The sequence below is a fragment of the Lutjanus erythropterus genome, chromosome 17 (assembly GCF_056507025.1).
Source record: "Lutjanus erythropterus isolate fLutEry1 chromosome 17, fLutEry1.hap2, whole genome shotgun sequence".
Taxonomy (NCBI): Eukaryota; Metazoa; Chordata; class Actinopteri; order Lutjaniformes; family Lutjanidae; genus Lutjanus; species Lutjanus erythropterus.
Genome location: NC_139333.1, coordinates 11,646,799 through 11,669,499, shown reverse-complemented (window position 1 = coordinate 11,669,499; position 22,701 = coordinate 11,646,799). Strand labels below are relative to the sequence as shown.

The window sequence follows — 22,701 nt, the reverse complement described above, 5'->3', positions numbered from 1 at the left end:
GTGCTCAGTGGTGGTACACAACTAAATTTACTCAAGTACAGTTTGTACTTAAAGCTGGGCCTGGCAGTTTATTTTCGGCAGTCATTAGGAAAGAGTTCCACAATGGCCTTTAAACATGATGTAATTCAGGTGGTCTGACAGAAGAACTGGACAACTCTTGGCTCTGTTTTCAGACTTTAGAAAATCTAGCTTGTGAATAAAGACTTTGCCGATCACAGGTTGGTGGGGTGGTTGGGTTTTGAGCCTCATTCCCAAACCTAAGTATTTGATGACCTGGGAATGAGACTCAGAAATCAACTATCTTTCACCAGAATCATATCATGCACCTTTAGTACAATGTTGAGGTACTTGTATTTTCATTCTCTGCTGCACTATGTTTCTACTCTACTACAATTCAGAGGTAAATATTGCACCATTTACTCTACTAAAATGACTTGATCATTATAGTTAGTTTGCTGTTTGATTAATGATGCAAAATATAGTCCCACTGGGCAAATTCATAACTTAACCCAGTATATAAAGTAAAATAAGCTGTATCTTTACTAGCACCAACATCAAAGTGATGTACACAAAAAGTGAAGTACATGTTAATGAATCCAATAACTATAAAACAATTATATAATAGGTCTATACATTATTCTAAATGGGGAATGCTGGATAATGAGTTCTTTTACCTCTGGTACTTTAAGTATATTTTGCACCGAGTACTTTGTTTTACCTTAAGTAAAATATAAATGCAAGGCTTTTACTTGTAATGGAGTATTTCTACATTGGGGTGCTTTATTTTAAATTAAAAACAAAAAAACTGAGAGCTTTTTTCTTGATGCTCAAACCAGCATCTCTGTCTGTTTTGTTTTCTTGTGTCAGGTAATCAGCGACCTGTTTACACCTGGCTGCCACGATGATGCATGTTGCAGTATTTTGGAACAGGAATATGTGATTAGTATTGTATAATACATTTTGAAACTCATGATTATCATACCAAATATTCTTTTTTAAAATAATTTTGGAAGCAATTATATCCCAGTTTCCTAACACCATGGGAGCAGCAGCTAAATACTGGCAAATTTGGAGCAATGCTGACAAATGTTTCCCGTAGACTTTCTTCAAAATATATCTCATATCCACTTCTGTTCACCTATCACCTACCATCTATATTTATTACCAGTCTACGATGTCTGTAGTCACTTTGAAAGACCCAGTGATGAAAAAAAAGGCATCATGGCACAACAGAAGACCTTTTTGACTGAAATAACGTAATGACACAAGAGAAGTAATAAACATATAAGGGGTCTTTCACACATTTAATAATTTTGTGGTTATGGGTGCACAACCAGATTGATGACTTAACTGTCTGAGGAATATTACAGCAGAAAAGTTATAAGTTCCACCTTTGCTTCTCTTCCTATAATAAGCCAAAATATGGCAGTTGTGTTACTGTGGACCAGTATTTTCTGTTGTCCATTACTGGTCTTTGCATCATATCTCAGATGAGTTATGTGGATAGTTGAGCCAGCAACATTTTCAGCTACTGGTGTGTAGGTCTAATATTAGACCTGGCGCAAGGAATTGCCCAGCAGACCAGGCTGTACTGGGACCTTCATTAAACATACTGGGAGGCCACCCTAGATAGCTCATGCTCATTGAAGTGGTGAGCAAAAGTGCTGTGGGTTGCCTGGCAATAATTAAACAGCATTGGTTAGACGACTGGATGACCATCATAATAAAAAAACAAAATAAAATAGTTGCTCTTTCTCTTTTTAACTTAGAATCACATTTGCACAGGACATCTAGTGCTGTAAAAATAAAATACATTAGATTTTTGAATAGTGTTGATTTTGTTAGAACAGCTGGACTGTCCTTGTGCAGAAGTTACCAATATGAACTCTCCTGGGTCCTGTGTAACTTTGGCTCTTTAAATGATTAATCCACTGAGGTCTGGCCTGTGGGGTTGTAGCTCTGTTACCCCCAGCAGAGTTGCAGTTATTTTGGAAACTCTCATCTCATCTCCCCATGGCCCCCTCACTAATGACGTGTTGACTTTCCCCCTCTCTGAGCAGTCAAACACTTGTGACGGCTGGCTTATTGATCCATGGACCTGGAAATTCCTTCCCTGTCTGGAGACAAGAAGCTTTGTTTGAGCCAATCGGGTTTGCCTGAAAAGACAGGGGATGGGTTAGCAACAAAGGTCTTGCATGTTTACACTCAGAGCATGGTGAGGATCAGACTCAGGCTGCACTTTTAAGGGGAATTTTGCATCTTTGTTTGTGACAAGCTTATGGATCTCAAGAACTTGAAACAGTGACCAAACTGGATTACATCTGGAAAAGATGTGCCAGTATCTGGTGCTTGGAAGACTTTAGAGAGGAGTTTGTTAAGATTATCAAGATGGATTCCTTAAGAAACAACAAAAATCCATGGGTGCTTTACAAGACAGAAGTGCCACACAGCAGGTTTTGGTGAGTTTTGTTTAGCTTATTTATTTGATCTTAATAAATATAACTGATCACTTTTTATTTATTCATTCATGAATGAACTGTTCATTCAACTGTTTCTGACCTTATACTATATACAAAAGCCTGTTTATCAGCGCATTGTATATCAGTTATTGCGCGTGATAGGTCAGCTGTCCCTCATAATTTTCCTCCATAACATCCATTAAACAATTGCTGTAGACGGTAAAAAAAAAATCCTCCACGAATTTAATGGAACCAACTAATCTTTTGTTGTTAAAATAAATATGCAAGTTTATATGTGAGTTTAATTTGTTCAATTAAACTTAAAATTTCTAGTATTTATTTTCAAAACACTTCAGAACTTAAAAACATGAGTTCCTTTAACATGAAGTCTTTTGACTTGAAATGATGAGTTGATGGTCGTTGTTAGTTCAACTTAATATCCCATGATTATTGAACGTGTTTTCACAAGTACAAATAAATTAATATCAAGTTTATTTGAAAAGAAGTTAATTTGTTTTGAATCGTTACAAAATTAACTTTGTTTCTTTTGAAATTCGGTCAGTGTAAAACGAACATTTTTAAAGTTAAAACAAATTTCAAAGTTTTTTCAGTGTATACAATGCATAGTTTAATAAATCTCACCATTACCGTTAGGCACTGGTCCATGGCTTCTTAAATTTTATTACCTCAAATGAAATAAAAACATCACCCTCAGTGAAAACAGTTTGTGGGTTTCAATCTTCATCGTTCTTTAACATAAAAAGAAGTTATGTCAAGTTGTACATTTGCTTCTCTTTGCTTCATCTTCACATTTTCTGTACTCTGACACCGGCAGAGATTTCTGCCACCCTTCCCACACAGCTTCACCTACTCCTTCAGATAAAACAGCCTTTTACACTTCTTTTTTCAGCACCTAATGCACTTTTATTACTTAATTATTTTATGGTTCCATTAGCTGATTGTGACAAATGTGCATGATGTAAAAAGGACCATTCATGCATGTGCTGATAGACCTGAAAAAGAGCTCACAATGCTGAGACATGTGACTTATTGTTTCTGCTTGTAGTTTCCCTGAGCAACAGGGCCACACAGGAGCTGCTGAGAAACCCTTTGATACGTTAAAAGCGTCCCCAGAAACCTTATTAAACTTATTCCCCCGTCATTTATTCCCCATTTACCAGCACCAGCCATTCAATTTAGATAGATATTGTTATTACTCACTGTATGCTCCAGATGAATATGCCTCATACAAGACCTCATGCAGTTTTAAACTTTTTTGGGTCAGCAGTGTGTTGTCCCAGTGCTGCCACTTGAGAGCACTGCATCCATTCTGCAGTGAACCACACATGTCAGCGGCCAGATAGAATTAAACCAAAAAAGTGGCTCCTGATGGCAGTTTTGCCAGTAGTGATCCTGGTTGTGGTGTTTAACAGGTGTTCAGTGGAAAAAAAATATGCAGTTTTTGCACAAATTAACACTCTGCTTGCTCACCTCTGCAGTGATCCAGCCTGTGGGGTCAGTCCTGCAGAGAAACTAAGCCAGGAGCAACTGCAGCTCCTGAGAAATGCATTTACCTGTCCAGAAGCTGGTGTACACAAGCATGAAATCAGGCTTAAAGGAAGGAATGGACGGAACAGAGGAGGAAATGAAGAGCGTGAAATGAAGTTTGAAGAGTTTCGGGAGGTTCTGAGGTCTGTGATTGGTCCAGATATCGAGGACACATGGGTTGAGAGATTTTTCAGTGAGGTGAGAATTAAAGAGATGCCTTACCGACAAAAAGAAAACACAATTATTACATGTACATTTTTAAAGGGTGGCTTCGAGATGATGATGTAAAGCCACTGTGAGTTTTTTAACTGTTTCAAATCCAGGTAGATATCAGTTGCACCGGTCAGGTGAAGTGGCAGCAGTTGTGTTCCTACCTGCTTCTGGAGTACAGAGAGAGAGAGCGCGCCTCCATCCCCAGAGCAGCTCTCCTAGACTCTCAGCCACAGATCAGACACTGCTCTCACAACAAGGTAGGATCCACCACAGTATCCATCTGAGGATACTCCAGATTGCACCCGTTTTGCGTCTGCCTTCCTGGGATGGAATAAAGCCAGTAAATCCCAAAGCATCTCTTATAATTGTATGACATTATGTTGTTGTTGTACTTGGATTAATAAATGTAGCTAATAACAGAGAACATTAGTGCAGTAAACGAAACCACCCCAGACTTTTACCCAACCCCAACTGAATTAAATGACCATATTGCTGAGTATCACTGCAGCTTTACAGAGCTTTTTTTTTTTTTTTTTTTTTTAATATTTTAGCTCATTTTTTACTTTATGGTCCCCAGGTTTACAGTAGCAAAGCAGTGCTAGTCAAGCTCTGTCCTTACCAACTTTAAGGCAGAAGTTTTCAGGAGAAAAGCTCTGCTAACACTCTTAACTGCTCTGCACCAAATGGCAGTCAAAGATAGCAATTATACTAGCTGGTGAAGTCCATGGATGAAACTAAATCTCAAAACATTTTCTGTATGGATGTACCTAAGTTAGCTTTTTCACTTGGTCCCTGACAAATAAATGTGATAAAACATTCTTACACTAAACATAACTGTACCCAACAAGCCCCAATTGAATTAAATGACTACAGCTGTCACTATAAGGGCAGAGTATTACCACTGTACCACTACAGAGCTGTAAGCTATTTTAGGTTATATTTTTAATTTTATGGCCCACAAGGTTTCAGCAGTATATACTAGTCTTATCATTCTTACCATCTCCCAGGCAGAAAGATTTGCTATGCTATACACAGAATTTTGTCTGCTGTATGTGTAAATTGTTTGCTACTATGTTAGCCAGCGACGTGTGTGCCAACTTGTTTAGAGCTTCACTCTTTAGTAGCCAAAAATCAAAAACTGGTTTGCCTATTAATTGTCCAAAGCTTGAATTTCTGACCTGAAAACCATACTGAAGTGAATATTCAATGGGGGATGGTGTTGGGATTTTTTAAGGGGAATTTCTGTCTGCTTGTCTCTTTTTAAAAACTTCATGACTCACAGCCAGCCAAATCCTCCGCATGGCAAATGGTGACTATTACTGATATATAAATACATAACTTAAAATACGTATTCAATCAGTTTTACCAATGATGTGGCACTAATCTTATAATAAAAGCTGAAGCGCCTTGATACTAATAGACGGCAGATGTCTTTTTCACAGCTGCCATATTGATATGAAATGGTAGAATAAACACAGGTTAATTAATTAATTAAGGTCCATAACGGCCGCATCCCGACTCTGTTTGACCTGAGTGGAACGGAACCTTAATTAGTGTCACTGGCATCACCTGTGTTAACCCTACTATTTCTTGCAGCATCTATGTGTGGTAACAAATTCACTAACTACAATTTCCCATCTTTCTGCACTGCTTTTGTGAATTTTCCTTTCTATGCTCTCCTTCTGCACATTTTTTCTAAAAGTTTTATTACTTTAATAACCTTTTATTTTTGTTAACTATACTTGTACTTGTTATTCCTCTGCAGCGGGAGCCAACAGTGCGTGTGGTTGCTGTTTTCCATCCTCCTCCACTCCGCTATATTAGTGTCAGTAAAGGGGGTCAGATCACTGTCTGGAACAGCAGCCTACACATCCTCAAAAGTCTCGGGGTGAGTGACATCATGGTACCACTTATACATCCACATGGAAGTACAAAACACTCACACACACACACACACACACACGCACACACTCTCTCTCTCTCACACACACACTTTTTATATTTAATCCTCTTTAATCCAGCTTGCTGGAGACCCAACAGAGGAAGTAGCCAACACAAGGAGATTCAGAGGTTGGACCACTGATGCTGTCTACATGGGCAACGTCCACAAGGTTGCCATAGCAACAGACTGCAGGGACTTGCGCTTTGTCAACGTCTCCATGGGCACTGTATTTGAGGATGTCCACCTGTTTGGTATTACTTTATTGTGCTAATCACAGCGATTCACTAATAGATCACTGTAAAAGAAAAAAAAATCAGAATGTTCAAATGTTAACTCTTTGTTTCATCATTGCTCCAAGGGTTTCGTAGTGTCCCGACTGCTCTTTGTTACTGGCATGATGTTCAGGTAGGACCATATTCCTTTGAGATGTTCTTTTGAACTGGACAAATTCACCCTGACAGCAATAATTCATCACTTTAATCCACACGGTTTCTCCCTCTAAGTGTCCAGAGCGACCCTCCTTGCTGCTTCTGGGGGATGAAAAAGGAGGAGTCCACCTCATGTGGTTCCTGAACCCGTCTAAGGGTCTTTTCAAGAAGCTGCCCAAGAAAGCGAGCGGCCCAAAGAGGATATTTTTCCCAGTAAGCTTGGCTTTGTCTGTTGAATTACTGAGCTCAAGCAATAGCAATCATTTACTAATTACAGGTATTGTTACCCATCATGAATACAGGACCTTGGTGAACACAGTGAAATGGTCTCCTATCGTCACATCCCCAACATCCACAAGGAACCAATCAACAGAGTGATGTTTGAGCCTGACACAAACATCATCATGACATCATCAGAAAGTGACACCACCTCCGTGGTCTTTATGAATGTGACACTGAGGCAGGAGCCTTACATTTGGAAATTTAAGCAGGTAATTGATATCACAGTGTAGTTTTGCCTGATCTGACGTTGACTAGCAGGTTATAATATGTTTACATGATTAAAAATATGGGCATGCCATACCTCATTCTTTGTGCTAGACTTGTATTAATTAGATTGTATGTAACTTTAAAAAATGAGACCTTTCTTTTGGTTGCCAATAGACTGATTTCTATGTAAAGCACTCTGGATAGTCAGCTCCCCTATAGCACCAAAATTGTGCAACACCAGCTAACGCTAGTTTGATTGTCAAATTGGTAACTTATTTTTCTATTTTAGAACCCCCCCCCCAAAAAAAAATAAATGTTTTCTCAAAAGTTGTTCTCAGTCAGCTGTGAACCTGATTTGCCATTATTTGAGTGCTTGAAAATTAATCAGCGGTAATTTGAAATATTAAATTAATAACAGTTATTCACTTTCACTTTAAGGAATTTACTCAACAATTTTTGATTTTGTTGTTGTTTCTCAAACTCAAAGATTTGATTTTCTTTAAGAAGCAAATTATCTCAACAACAGACTGGAGAACTTTTTTAAGTTTATTTCCAAACTAACAGTGCACAATATGTCAATCATGCGACATCTCATTGATGTCATGTCACTGTTCTGGTTGATATCCAGAAAGCTTGCTTGTGCCTACAGAGTGTAATGGTTTTTGTTGTTATCCACTTTTTATGTTGATCGAGTCCAGACGAAAAGGTGTGGGTCACACTACTCCTGTCTGGGTGACACTGACCTAACTGTGGGTCATAGTTTGAAAATCAACCGTCACTCCACCCACTCCATTCACATCTGTAGTAAATGTCCTTATGTGGCAAACGCTATATTACATAACTCATTCAGCGAATTATCCACAGCCAGTTTTATCTAGAAGAACAAATATAAGATGTGACTCAAGTTACTATTTCTAAAGTTGACTCCATCCCAGCATGCAGAGGCCAACAGTGTGACTGTGGAGAAAAGTAGTAATAATGTTGAACAAAACATTATTAAAGTGGGTGGTGATGCTTCCTGTTATTCACAATGGGTTTTTTTTTTTTTTGGTTTTTGCAGGAGCACTGATTTTATACTCCAATTAACTGTCTGGACATTTTAACAATAAAACACCCCTGAAAAGTCCCAAAATAATGAGACCAGCTGATTTGTATTATTAAAAGTATGTGTGCTTTAATTTTTTACAGTTCCGAGCCAATAAATACCAGTTTGTGTACATAGCTGTCCGTACATGATACAACATATTCTGTATACCATCTTTTTGTCTCATTTCAGGGAGCTAAATGTTTCGACTACAGCGCATCTCTGCAGTTGATGGTCACAGGAGGTTGTGACAGAACAGTCAGACTGTGGGCTCAATTCGTGACCACACGTCCTGTAGCCACACTGCTGGGTCACCGCACATCTGTGTTGGATGTTGCAATCTACGAGCCTGTTGGCCAGATCTTCAGCTACTCCAGAGATGCAGTGAGTCATTAAGGAAGTAAAATAAATTCAATTTATATTGCTCATTGTTAATTATATAAAATATTATCAGATTTTTTTCCCGATATATCACATCAGGTCTTGTTTATTTTGTTGTTCAGGTGGATTATGTATTTAGCTAGTTAGTTAGTTGGTTATACAAAAGGCCACATGATTAGACTTTTACGCTGAAAAAAATAACTCAAACTTAAAAAAAAAAAATACATTAATTGGCAACACACAAATGAACTCAGTCTATATAATCAATTGTGTTAATATAACTTATGAACTTGATTAAAAAAAAATAATAATAATTTGTGTGTTACTAATCGAAGTAATAATTTTTTTCAATATTCACTGATTTTGTTATTTTTCAAATTTGGTTAATCAGTTAACCTGACACAGTTGCTTTAAAATTTATTAGAATAAATAAATGTGTGCACTAAGAGTGAAATATGCTCTCTTGATGTGTCTGTATGTATATCATGGGTATTCTGTGTTGACATGATGCAATGTTTTTAACACATCTAATAACTTTCTAGTACATTTCTCCTGTATGTGGGGGTCCCTGATATATTTACTATCTTGTAAGGAATCCTTGGCTGAAAAAAAAAAATGGAGAATTTCTGTTCTGTCATTGGTCAGGAGCTGAGAGTTTGGGACATTTCCAGCCATCACTGTCTGAAAACCCTCAGCCTGCCGTTCCCCTGCCAGCAGCCAGGTCGAATCCCAGAACACAGCAACTTCCCCTTCCTGCTGCTGAGCCCGCCTCTTCTTGTGGAGCCTCATTTAGTGGTGGGATGCAAAGATTACCTGGCAGTGCTCGGTCTCGCTGAAACAAGAAGAGGAGGGGGTGGGTTGTTGATGGATGCAGGAAATGAACCTGGACCAAATGATCAAATCGGTCCTGCCCTCTCCTGTGCTCTGTACAACTCCACTCTGAGACAGGTGGTAACTGGACACGCTGACTCATCTGTGTCTCTGTGGGACGTAGAGACAGGTAGGAGGCGACTTCAGATCTTAAATGCTCATGGAGAAGATGAACTCACCTGCATGACCCTCGACTCCTCCCACAGACGACTGATCACTGGGGCTCGCAGTGGCACTATTAAGGTTCAGTTTGTATAAAAAAGCACAGAAATTGATATCATTGGTTCCCATAATTATTTCACATAAATATGAGAGTTAAAAACAGTTTTTTTATAACAAGATCCTCTCATTGACCAGGTGTGGAACTTACTAAACGGCCTCAACTTGCACAAGCTGGAGCCTATCACTAACTCTGAAGTCACCGGGTTGACCTGTCTCCATGACAACCAGCTGCTGGCTGTGGGGTGGAGCCAGCAGGTCGCTCAGTACGACATTGCAGCTGCCAAGGTAAAGTCAGAGTTGCTTTAAATTGATAATCCACAGCAGATTCACAGAGAGTAAGTGAATAGCACTCATCAATCCAGTTTCACCTCTGGTGTGTTTGGGTGTGACCACAAGAGTGCTCTGTTGCACCTGTAACCACACAGGGTACCTGTATGTAACAAGATTTTTAGTGAGTATTAAACCACTTTGCTTGTAACAAAATAAAATTTAACCTGGTACTCCCGTGTTCTGCAAGGTAAAATTACTGATTTTGCCTGTGGAGTTGGTTGGTGAAGAGAGAACTATATTTTGCTTTTGCACAACTGTGGTTTCCCAACAGAAAAAGCTGTCTGACGGCAAGGTAAAGCAGTGAAAATATTCTACATGTAACATGCTCGACCTTTTTTAAGTTGCTAAAGTCAGTTTTTGTGACCACCTTGCTAACAGTCTTGTTCTTCCTTGCTATTTTTGGCACGTTGCTGCATTTTTTGGCGTATGACCACAATCAACTCAGTGGAATAACACAAAACCACCAGCATGACTGTATATCATGGGGGCCTTTACTTAGAAACATTGCTCCACAGTGCTACTCATGGTCCAAACCCCTACAAGTTACCACCTTGCGTATCAAACTTATACTGCCTTCTGACAGAGAAAATCACAGCATTAAATGTATTACTTCAGCTTGTGATTGACAGGTGATTCTGAGAAGTGCAGCACTAATCTTCACTAATGACCAGAAAGCTTAAATATGTCAAGTAGTCATAGTCTTTGCACTTTTGCTTGTCCACAATTTATTCCCCAGATGTTGAACACTGGATGATGAGTCCCACACAAACAGCTGTCACCATAGTGACTAATCTGGTACAGACTTAAAACACTGCATTTTTCTTAATAATGCTGACAACAGTTTGAGCTTAAGAGGAATTTTCACCTCAGAAAATATTTCCTGCAGTAGTAGCACAAAATGTGCACTGTAAAAAAAACAAACAGGAATTTAGTGGAATCAGCTTGTCTTTTCTTATTTAATTAAAATAAATATGAAAGTGCTTTTCATTCATGTCAGTAAACTTAATTTTCCACTATTTACTTTCAGAAGACTTTAGAATTTAAATTTAAATAAGAACTTAAATAATTTTTGATCATTTCGTTCTCATTAAATTAAGTTGTTTTAAAATACATGATCTTAAGTTTTTTATAATGTAGTGAGATCAAGTAATCTTTTAACATTAACTTGAATAAATGAAACTTGAATATTTATGCAAAACTTGAATATTTCTGTTAAATTATTTGAACTTGGAGGTAGAATCAGTAGGATTTGTCCGGGCTGTTCATTAATGCACCAGAAAGGTAGCTGATTGTTGAGTCTCATTCCCAGGATGTCAAATACAGATGTTTTGGGTTGGTAAAATGTCCCAAACAGTAAAATGATGAGGAAATATAGGTAGAAGGCAGGATATCTGAAGATGTAGCCACCACCGCATACTTTTAGGGGGTCATACATGAGTACATAAGTCTAAAAATTGTTCTTTTAAGGAAAACATTGCGTATTATGCCTTTAAAATTTCTGTTATTTATTTCCAGAACACTTCAGAACTTATAAACATGTTTCTCAAGAAGAACTGAATTAATATCAACTTTATTTGATGAGAAAAGTTTATTTGTCTCGAACCATTACAAAATTACCTCAACTTGTCTTTCGAAGTTCAGTCAGCTTAAACACACTAAGTTTGTAAAGTTAAAACAAATAGTTTGTTTTTACAGTGTATCTGATTAAATCCAATAAATACATAGATAAATCTGTGATATGTATTTTTTTTTTTACTAGAAAAAGGAATGTCTAACTTTTCAGGGCATAAAAAATCTTCACCACCTCCACCTACACATTTATACACGCTGACACTCGGGTCTTGAGAAATAAAGATGAAACATAGCTGGTGCCAGTATAAAAACCCATAGGAACTGCAATGTGAGACAAAAGTCCGGGTGTGCAGATGTGCATATTTTCACACCTCAAATTCTTGTGTTACTTTTTACCTCTCAACCTTTAACTACCATCTGCTCTGCGGTCAGATTCATCCCCTGAGGTCTACACTGCTAACATTCAGTATTCATGCTTCTCCAGCAAATTCTCAATCCTGCCTTTCCGCCACTCATAATGTTTCCCATTGTAAAGCCTCCTGTGTCAGCAGAGGCAGGATTTTGAGAGGATATTTTTTTTTTTAAAAAAAGTGTTTTTGGGGAGTAAATGATATCAGCGAATGACGTACATCACATTTGCACATGCACCTGGTGAGATCAAAGAAGTCTGTGCCATGCAAGACATCTGCACCAGTATTCCTCTGACGTCCACCATGCTGAGCTTCCAGCTTTTTAAAGAGCTGACCGCAACATTGCAGCCCAGAGGTGTAAACACAATCAGTAAACCAGAGAGGGAAATAGAGCTCCTTTCCACAAGGCAACACAAACAATTACATGATATTTCAAAAATCATTTGTAAAGTGTCACACAGCAGGAAGTGATGTGTGTTTCACAATTTCAACTGACATACTCGCGTGCACACTCGAGCCTGAAGGCAACATTGTGCTCTTTCTGTAAAACCTTTTCTGTGCAAGCACAAAGCTGCTAAACCTGGTCCGTAACACTTTATTTGAAGAAGTATGCATAAGACTCAGTACTGTAATCTCTGTCTTCAAGCTGGTCTTTGTTTGACAGAAGTTTGATAATGTTAAAGTTAAAGTTAAAATTGTCATGACAAAGACATTGGAAGGTTATGTTTTCTTCATTAATGTCAAGTTGTCATAAGAAACACATTTTTGTCTTGTTAAAGTCAAACTGTCATAACAAAAACATTAAGACATTAACAAAGACGCTTCAAAATGATGTCACCTTTACATTAAAAATGACATAATTGATCAAATATCACTCAGTGACAATGACATTGTTTGTATAATCAATAAAAAGTATATAAGTTATTTAATGTTTACATACTGTGCCTGTAGGATTTGTATGTGAGAGCAGACATGTCCTGGAAGTCTAGCGGTGTCCACAGATCAGACATCCTGGCTGTGAGTCCGTGCTCTGCTCTGGGGGTCATTGCCACGGCGAGCCATGACGGAGAGGTCATCATCTGGAGGCTGGAGACGCAAGGACCAGTGCTGCACCTGCAGAGACCCGCTGACACAGGGTGAGAAAATTAAAGCTAAAATGTGTAAATATCTGAAGGTTAAGCACTGTTGAGTCTCATTTTGAGTACAACAAACATTCTCTCCTCACTTCGTCCATCACTTATTTTATCATAGACACCAGTGAACAGATGTGTTTATGTTTGTACTTTATTGTGTGTTCATTTCTTTATATATTTAAATGTCACAGGTACTGTAACACAATTAAGTCCAAGACTTATTTCCATTGCTGTCTTTGATGTAAAGGAGCAAAGGTGCAGGAATCAAGGTGCTGGTGGAAAAGGTGTTGGTGTATTTAAGTACATGTTCTAGGTACTTGAACTTCTATTGAGAATTTCCGTTTTATATTGCTTTACACTTCCATCGCACTACACTTAGGGAAAATGTTGTTCCTTTACTGCATTAAAAACATATGATGTGTTACAGGGTATTTAAAAAAGAAAACCAGTGTTTCCTAATATTTTGGTTTGTCACTTCTTACAAAAAAGCAGGGTTGAGTTTGAGCCCAGTGTCACAATTAGGAGGTAAAATAATCCAGTATTCCCAAAAAATGAGAGAAAAGGCCAAACAATGAATACAGATTTATGTAGCTAGATTTTTATTTTTTCTTCTCTCCTACCCCTGTAATTATCTCACACCCCCTTGAATTTATTATTGATTATTTTCCTTAATCACTATAAGTTTTAGTTGGGTTTGCATGGATCATATACTTTGGTATATATGTATACAGATAAAAATAAAGAAAAATAGACATTTTTGAGTCAAATTCAAACTCTTGAGTTTGAAAAAAAGTTTTGTCTTAGAAACCCATTAAAACTTTCAAAATGTTTTACAGTGAGCTGTAAACCTGATTTGCTATCATCATAATCAAGTAAGGAAGTAAATTTTTTACATTGTTGTATTAGTGCATTTACATACTTTACTTTAGTAAAAGATCTAAATACCTGGAGACTGGGTGACGTCATGCTACCAAAAAGGATATACTACTACATACTACAAAAATGGTTAATGGTGAGCTAGCACGCAATGTTTTAAGCCATAATTTAAACTTTTTACTATTATGGTTTCGAGTTGTTTTAACGTACAAAATTATTCATTGTTATTGCCTGTTATTTGTTTTTCCTTTTGTTTCCATGCAACCAGAGTGATGCCCCCTGTGAACAGCCTCTTGTTCCTGCAGCATCGAGCTGGAAACAGAAAGCTGAGAAACAGAGGTGTCCTGGTTTCCTCGCAAGCCGGCTGGCTCTGTTTTTGGAGCATCACTGGACAGACGCACACTTACGGTGAGTGGGACAGAGACAGAAAGAGAGGACCATTCAGAAGAACTGGATACAGAAGCTAAAAGACATCAATTTGAAGTAGACCTCTCACAAGCAGCTGACAAGCAGCTGTCAGTTTGAATGATCCTCCTGTAAGATGGATTTACAAACAGCCGGAGCAGTGACAGTTAGACTGAACTGTCGACTTGGCCTCCCGCCTGTACCATTCCTGGCAGCCCACAACTATGTCTCTTTCCAGATCCCATCTGTGTTTAGTGGTGAGGGACTCATGCACTGCGACCGCTGCATATGTGTACGAGCATGCATGGGCGTACGAGTGAGCCAGAGTGCATTTGTCTGTGTGCGGATCCTGTGAGTCTGTATGTGCATTTTTCTAGCTTAAGAGGAATTTTAGAGTGTGACATAATAGGGTGATGTGTGACAGAACAGTCAGCATTAAAGGCAGCAATTTGTCTCAGAAGTACGTCTGACATTTAAGTCAGGACTGTATTGAAATGGGCACTGAATCTGTAAATAGATTTGTTCACATGCAACTTTGAAAGAGACTGTTGTTCTCCCTGTAGAGCCTGAGGAACCCAAACATACAGGACACTATTGTTAAAACTCCATCTACATTTTACTTTATTTATTTATTTATTTTGAACAATGTCTAATTTAATTGATTCTTCCTTCCTTAAACCTTCTGGGGTCCTTTTCTTCTTATAGAAACTTTCCTATATCTCCTTTTTTCTAAAGTCATTAAATGGTTTCCAATTCCTTCATCAATACTGTGCAGTAATCTTGAATCATTTGTTTTGCCTGCAGTATAGCAAAATCAATAAATGTGCATTCTTTGGTTATCAGATCTGTTGGATGCAAGCGTAGCAGTGTCATTTCGGAGTCTAATGAAATATTCCAAGACAAAATTATTAGAATTTTGTTGATCACCTCTCTCCAGAATACACTGATTTTTTTCATATTCCAGGACACAATGTGTAAATGTTCCCATAGTCTTACATTTACAGGATTTTAAGTCTGTTCTCCATACATCAAATTTGGGTTTGGAGGTCTCATTAGAACCAGACGCAAGCCAGTTGTTAGATTTTACTTCTTTATATCTGGACGATTGTAGGAGTAAAATTCAGTTCCTCCCTCTCATTCCAGGCCAGTTTTACGCTCCAGAGCAGCCGGGTGAGCGTGTGCTGAGCCTGAGCTCAGATCAATCGAAAAACACCATCCTGGTTTCTGGAGACACAGCTGGCTGGCTTCAGATGTGGGACATCTGTCATTTTGCACTGGACGTCCAAGACGAGGTGAGGATGTGCACCGTATTGTGCATGCATGTTTACCATAATGTGTATCCCCATATACCTGAGGTGTTCTATGTCTTCACAGCCAGTGTGTGAGCGGCCTCCTCTGCTGCAGCACTGGAAGGCTCATGAGAGAGCGTTAGTGAGTGTGGAAGTCCTTGACGTGGCTGACAGATTGTTCGTCCTCACAGCCTCGGCTGACGGCTCTGCTGGACTGTGGACAAAAGATGGAGATCATGTGGGCTGTTTTGGACAGGAAACAATGTGGAATATCACTGAGACAGCTACTTACCAGAGGTGAGGTTCATGAAATTGTCTCTGTTAAACTAGTGCAGGGCTGTCAAACTCAATGTCATCTCAGGCCACATCAGTGTTATAGTTGATGTGATCGTACAGTAAATGTAAGATTATATTTATGTATCTACTTGTTTTCATATTATATAATTGCCTCTTACTTTGATTGTTACTGCTTTTAATAATAACTTTAAAACTAGCTCTGAATGCAGAATGAAAAATATTGGCTAGCAAGCTGACATTCAAGTGTACAACAATTATACAATTTATTTAAAAATGTACAAAGTAGTATTAGCTAAGAATGAGGGTTGTCTCCATTTGTTTAGCCTACAAGCAAGGTTTCAATTTCCCAAAAATATTTGAAACAATGGCATTTTGCTAGCTACAACCACATGGCAAGAGTGGCACGGCTGGCAACAGCTATATAATACTGAAACGTTATCCAGAATATACCAGCACCTACCGACTTTATCAATGCATTTTGGGACATGTATTTTACGAACACCACTTCTGTAATGCAGCATATAATTGTATCGTAGTTTATATTGTGAATTATATTTTTTGCAAGTTCTGGCTGGACACATTAAATGAGGTACCTGGCCAGATTTAGCCCATGCCTATTGCATATGTCAAGTAATGGGAAGCATGAAAAAAGTCATAGAAGGAGCTTAGAAGCGGCAGTGTGTGCTCGGTGGTGTGCGAACTCTCCCATGATTGGTGCATTGGAAGCCATCAATGCTAAAAATGACTGCACACATGCTGCCTGTGAAGCATATTGGATTATACACGCCAGATTTTGGGGATGACGTGCGTAAACATGGCAGCCTTTTTGAGATTATAAAGTGTCCGGGATGTGTCCAAATAAATACCGATGTCAACAGTGAGCCCTGACCGGTTTGTGCCAAATCTAATATAGAGAATGCTCTGTAGAGAAGTACGTCATGGTTGAGATCCTCCTCCAACAGAAACTTCCCTCGTTGTTTCCACAGACGTTCGAGTCTTTAATAGAAGCTTTAGTTTGGTTAAAGTTCATAAACTCTGGCTTGGCTTGGGCCCTTTGCTGTGTGCTTCACTGTATTTCTGTCACATGTTGGGTAAAGGAAAGAACACTCCTAATTTAAGAGGATGAAGTGAAATGAAAAACAGAGTCAGCACATGCTTAGATACATAAATATACGTCTGCTTCATTCAGGTATATGGATTCATATACTGTATATTTAACATTATGGTTTACCTCTTGTGAGGACTTGCTGCTGACGGCTTCTTGTGGTCTCTAAATTAAGACGTACCACATGGAGGGTTGTATTGAAATTCAAATGATGGGTTATGGTGATTTAGTACGTGTGTGTGTGTGTTTAAGAGATTGAGAGTGAAAATGTTAGCGATCTAAAGGTCAATTATATTGTTTGCGTCGACTTCTCTGCCTTACTCTGTCAGTCACTGCCTCTGTGGCTTCTGATTGGTCAACCACTTGCAGACCACTGGGTAACATTTCAAAGCCTTCCCTGTAGCTCTTAGATAAATATTGTGTAATTCATTTTTTTTCAGCCGTGCTCCTGGCATGGCTCTAGGGATGGCAATGTTGGTTGTTCGGCCATCATCACTTTGGTCCAGAGTGAAATATCTCAACAGCTATTGGATGAGATGGCCAAGAACATTATACTTTCTCCTTTCCTGTTGCCTGTACTTAGATATTTTAAATGTTAGCCTCGTTAGGGGGGAAAACAGATTTTGAAGATGGTTAAACATCACTGTGGCAATGACATATAGTCATCTTAAGCTAGATAATGTTAGCAAAATCCTGGCTAACTAGCTAGCTAATCAACATCAACTGTTAGTTGGCTAGTTAGTTAAAATAAAAAAAAAAGACTTAGGAAAGGTCACTTAGCAAAAGTTAGCACACTAAACTAAGACTAAGCCTAAGAAATATACCCACTCAACATCAGCAGTGTTAGCATTGTCACTGTGAGCATGTTAGCATGCTGACATTAGGAAGGATTTCAAAGCACTTTGCTTGAAGGACCAGTATTTAGGATTTAATGGCATTAGGCAGTGAGGTTGTAGATTGCAAATACCTTGCCTTACCCACCAAATGGGTAGGAGAATCTATGGTAGCTGCAACACTTGTGAAAAACACAAAAGGCTTTATCTAGAGCCCGTGTTTGGTTTGTCCATTCTGGGCTACTGTAGAAACACAGCAGTGCCACATGGTGAATTCCATGGACAAATTTTCAAGTTATTATTTTCAGGTTATTATGAACTTATGAAAACATACCAACGAAAATTATATTCAATTTCTGCCACATTCTGCCAACACTGGACCTTTGAATGCAGCCTCACAGAGCCACTAACAGACTGTTAGTCTTGTCTTGTGCATTGTCCAGTTTTATGCTAAGGACTAAATACTGTATACATCACATTTTAATAACATATGAACAAGTGTAAAAATCCCAAATTTAACCATTTACAAACAAACATTCATTTTTAAGCTCTTGTACTCTCATTTTATCCCAAATATCTTGAACCATTCTGATGTCTTTTAAACAGTTAATCAGTGTAAAATTGCTCTGTGGGCTCGTATTAGTTGAGATCTTGCATATGTTAAATTATAATCAGTCAGTTTTAATTTACCAAATAAAGCGCACACACACACACACACTCACAGACACACACACGAAGAAGGAGCACACAGAGTACTCAAGCACAGGCCAACTACGCCACAGAAATGGCGAGCAGCTACAGGTCTGGTTTAAATCAAATCTAACAACAAAACACCCACAGATATCGGACTCTGTGACAAAATATCATCCAGCAGAGATCACTGATCCTGTCTAGTTCAGTGACATGAAACCTGTCTAATCTAATGTCAACAGCTTTGTGTTTGCACAAGTGAATTCCCTTCAGCAGAGAACGAAAATTTTGACATCCGCAGGGAGACACACAAGAAGCTGACAGAAGACGTAGAAGAGAGGACCGAAAGTGACGACAAGGACATCAGCGAGGTCAAAAGTCAAGTACCTGACCCCGCCAACAGGGGTCACACTTTACAGGAAGAATGCTGCTGTGAAGGTAACCATTCAGTGCAAACAGGTGTTTTTTCGGATGGCCTCTCCCTGACCCAGTCCATCTCCAGTCACATTTGGCTGTGCACTGGGAATGTCCCCTCCAGTAATTACCATTATGTCAGAATCATGTGTATGAGTGTGTGTGTGTGTGTGTGTGTGTGTGTGTGTGTGTGTGTGTGTGTGTGTGTGTGTGTGTGTAGCTGCTGCTCATGAAAAGAGGTTATACGTACAGGTCAGGATGGCCTTCCAAGCTAATTAAACCTGATACGCTGATTAAATCATGGCCAATTTCACCACATTATGAAGAGAAGAGTCAGAGCATTCTTCACATTCTCCTCCCTGAAGTCTGGAGCTCAGCTTGGGAACATTTGGGCTATGTTCTGCTCCAGACACACAAGCCAGATTAAAAAAAAAAAAAAATTAAGTGCAAAAATGCTCAAGGTTTGTGTGTGTATCTGCAAGACATTTCCTACAGTTTCCTTTCACTGTCTGCCCGTTACTCAGAAACCTGCCAAAATAAGCGATTAGCTGTGCTTTCTCAGCAACCACACCCAGGCAGACACAGTTATGCGCGCGCACACACACACACACACACACACACATTATCTAACATTGTCGCCTGTCATCCACTTCAGCTTCATCCATCAGACCACCAGAGAATGACCACGAGCAACCTCAGCAGCCCCTGGTAAAAATAATCAGCTGATGAGTGTAAACACTGTGCATGGTTAAACCATTCACACACACTTGTCATTCTCAATCATCTTTTGAGCGACATCCATCATCTGTGTATCTGTGTGTGTGTGTGTGTGTGTGTGTGTGTGTGTGTGTGTGTGTGTGTGTGTGTGTGTGTGTGTGTGTGTCAGTATCTGTTTGAAGACTTTTACCAGATGAGAACTTCATGCCATGAGAGGAGACATTTGTTTGATGACATCCGCCACAGCAATCACTGTTGATTGGCTGTTTTCGCCCCATCAGATAGACTGTGGTCCTGCAGGTGAATTTCATACTGATTACTGTATCCTCTCCTTTCTCTCCTCCTCCTGCTGGCTCGATGCATACCTGATCTTCATGTTCAGTTGCTGCATACTGACTGCAATAACAAATACTATTTCATTGCAATTTTTTGTTTTTACCTTGCACTGTTGCCAAAATTGTGCAAATAAACTAATAAATAAAATAGTGACATTTTATGGGCATGTTTCTCTTATATTTGTGAAACAGTAGTGTCAGATTACACTGACTGTTGTGGTTCTTTCATCAGCAGTGTGAAATTCCCTGATATTTGAGACTTCTGGGTCATTCACGCCGACCTGTGAGCCATCTCATCTATTTATCTCAACACAACCCAGCTCATACTTTTCATAAGGTGAAAAGTTGAACTGTTCCTGTAACTATTTAATCTCTTGTGCAGAAAAATGCAAAAAAAAAAATGTGCAAATGATATATCTAAAGTAACATTTTCTACCAGCATGAAGGATGTTGCGACATAAACCAACTTTATGTAAATTCACGCATACTTCTACTACTTAAACGATCAGTATTTTACAGCCATTCAGGTCAAGATAAGCGCATCATCAGTTAAAAGACACTTTAAGCGAGTAGCAAATCCTTGTCGTGTCGTCGTCTGGCCTCATGCACAAAGTCAAGCCAAACCAGAACACGTTTATGGAAAAATGGGCTTTGGTCTGGTAAGACCAGTAGATGGTGGCTAATGTTAGTTAAATCGCTACTTGTGCGACTATAAAGCTACATTTAAGCATTCTTATTTTAACGTACCATTATCCTGTTATTGTGACATGCAGTGGCCACTGTTCAGCAAAAATTACATAGTCTTGCTTTGATTTTTAAAATCCTCTGCTCTGCGCTTCTGCAACGACTGATTTTCCCCTGAATGATCAATAAACGTTGCTCAATCAGTTCCCCACCTACAGCAGTCTGGCTTTTGCCATGCTGGTGTGTTTTATTTTCAGTGTATAATGTAAATACTCTATGGTGACAGTGTCTCTTGTCGTTGGTGGTAGTCTAGGTTTGTGGACATCCAGTCGCGGCCAACAGAAAAGTACTGGTCAGCACATGCGACTATAAAAGGCTCGATCAATTCTGGAGGAATGCGAGGGCGCAGTTCCACTTCCCTTCGTCTCTGAGCTTTGGCTGTAGCGCTCCATGGTCAGCGGGAAGAATCGTCCAAAAAAACATGATTGATGGGAAGGGATAATGAAAGAGGAATAAAATATGGACGAGGAATTCTGCCGCTCTATTTTAGATACATCTGATGGGAACAACCTGAACTGTCTTTTATTTGAGTTTTCCTTTCCTTTTCTTTTCTTGTTTTGTCTCAACTGTTCTAAATCTTCCTCTTGATCTTCCTCTGTTGAACTTCTTCATCTTTCTGTCTCCTTCTCTCAGCTGTTACCTCATCTCTTCATATTGTGCGATGTGCTGCCACACAGTGCATTTGTGGCCCAGATATGGAAGAGGCTTTTGCTGTAGCTGCCAATTCATGTGGAGTGACCGCTGCAGGGTCAGAGAGAAAGTTAAAGAGACTTCCATCGATTTATCTCACTGCTTTAGATGTTTGTTGAAGGAAAAATGTCAGAAATGTCTTGATGATGCTGGTCTGTCAGAATCTGTTACATATTTATGAAGATTGTTTTCTGAACTTGAAGCTGAAAAGCCTGCTCTTCATTTCCCTCTTTTCACTCGTATTCCTTTCCCAGGAGATGCCTCCTCCACTGAGGATTTACCCACAATCCCCTGGGTGCAGAATTAGAGTTTGACTGGCAGCAAAAGGCTCAGCTTACAGCACCCGGAGGAAAAAGTGAGCTTCCTACCTGTCCAGTCAGATATGAATGGAGATGCCTGAATACTATTTTTCTGCGTTCTTCTTGTTTTATGAAGTTTTGTTGGAACTGTAAGTTGGAAATGTCTATTTGTATGTCATATGAACACTGTGTTGGCAGCATGTGACCTTCAGTACAGTCTGTACATTCATTTCAAACGCTGCTCACATTTCCTGATGCTTGCTTCATCTCTTACTTATCTCTTCTTTAAAGGAACTTTTGACATTTTGGGTAATACGCTTATGTGCTGAGGGATAGATGAGCAGATTGATACCACTCTCATGTTTGTGCACAAAATATGAGCCAGCAGTCAGAAAGCTTAGCTTAACATAAAGACTAGAAACGGGGAGAAACGGCTAGCCTAGCTCTGTCCAAGGGTGAAAATAAAATCCAGCTACAAGCAATTCTAAAACCCACTAATGACCACATTATAGCTTGTCTGTATAATCTCATTGACTGTAATATAGAGTGGGCGGAGCATGATGTTCATATAGCAAATTATGGTCCCATTTAGAGTAAAACAAGTGATAAACCAGGTTATCATTTAGGGCGGGGCTACCGTGTAAGTGACAGATCATTCTCAGTGAGTCCATCCAGTGCAGCGCACAGGACTCATGAAACTCAGAACTGTCAAACTGGGCAATGCTGATCAAATATGGATCAATATTCTGTTACTGTATTGCTTATTTCTCAACTGAAATGTTTTCAGAAACCTATTGTAGTGTACTATTTAGTTGCAAAATGAGAAACTTTATGTCAGACAGGCTGCTATTTTTTTCCCACCGAACAGATGAGCCAAAACCAAACAGCGCCCAACATCATCCACCAGCTCCAAGCTCTCGTTGGTG

General features: G+C 39.1%; 1 protein-coding gene and 1 long non-coding RNA gene across 2 annotated transcripts; one reads left to right on the top strand and one right to left on the bottom strand.

Moving 5' to 3' along the window:
* The first annotated feature begins 1,467 nt into the window (after nt 1–1,467).
* Nucleotides 1,468–22,664, top strand: LOC146311803 (cilia- and flagella-associated protein 337). The gene is made up of 19 exons (XM_084741332.1): nt 1,468–2,459; nt 3,959–4,205; nt 4,331–4,477; nt 5,986–6,108; nt 6,242–6,413; nt 6,521–6,567; nt 6,666–6,803; nt 6,893–7,081; nt 8,356–8,547; nt 9,190–9,657; nt 9,772–9,921; nt 12,900–13,084; nt 14,226–14,365; nt 15,506–15,654; nt 15,737–15,948; nt 18,878–19,014; nt 19,646–19,698; nt 19,877–20,007; nt 21,035–22,664. The coding sequence occupies exons 1-18, from the start codon at nt 2,389–2,391 to the stop codon at nt 19,964–19,966; spliced, it is 2,910 nt and encodes a 969-aa protein (XP_084597458.1). The 5' UTR covers nt 1,468–2,388; the 3' UTR covers nt 19,967–20,007; nt 21,035–22,664.
* LOC146311804 (uncharacterized) lies at nt 9,932–15,840 on the bottom strand. The gene is made up of 3 exons (XR_014772199.1): nt 15,713–15,840; nt 12,889–13,074; nt 9,932–10,066 (listed from the first exon to the last, which is right to left on the bottom strand). It is a non-coding gene; the product is annotated as an uncharacterized LOC146311804 (long non-coding RNA).
* Nucleotides 22,665–22,701: the final 37 nt, after the last annotated feature.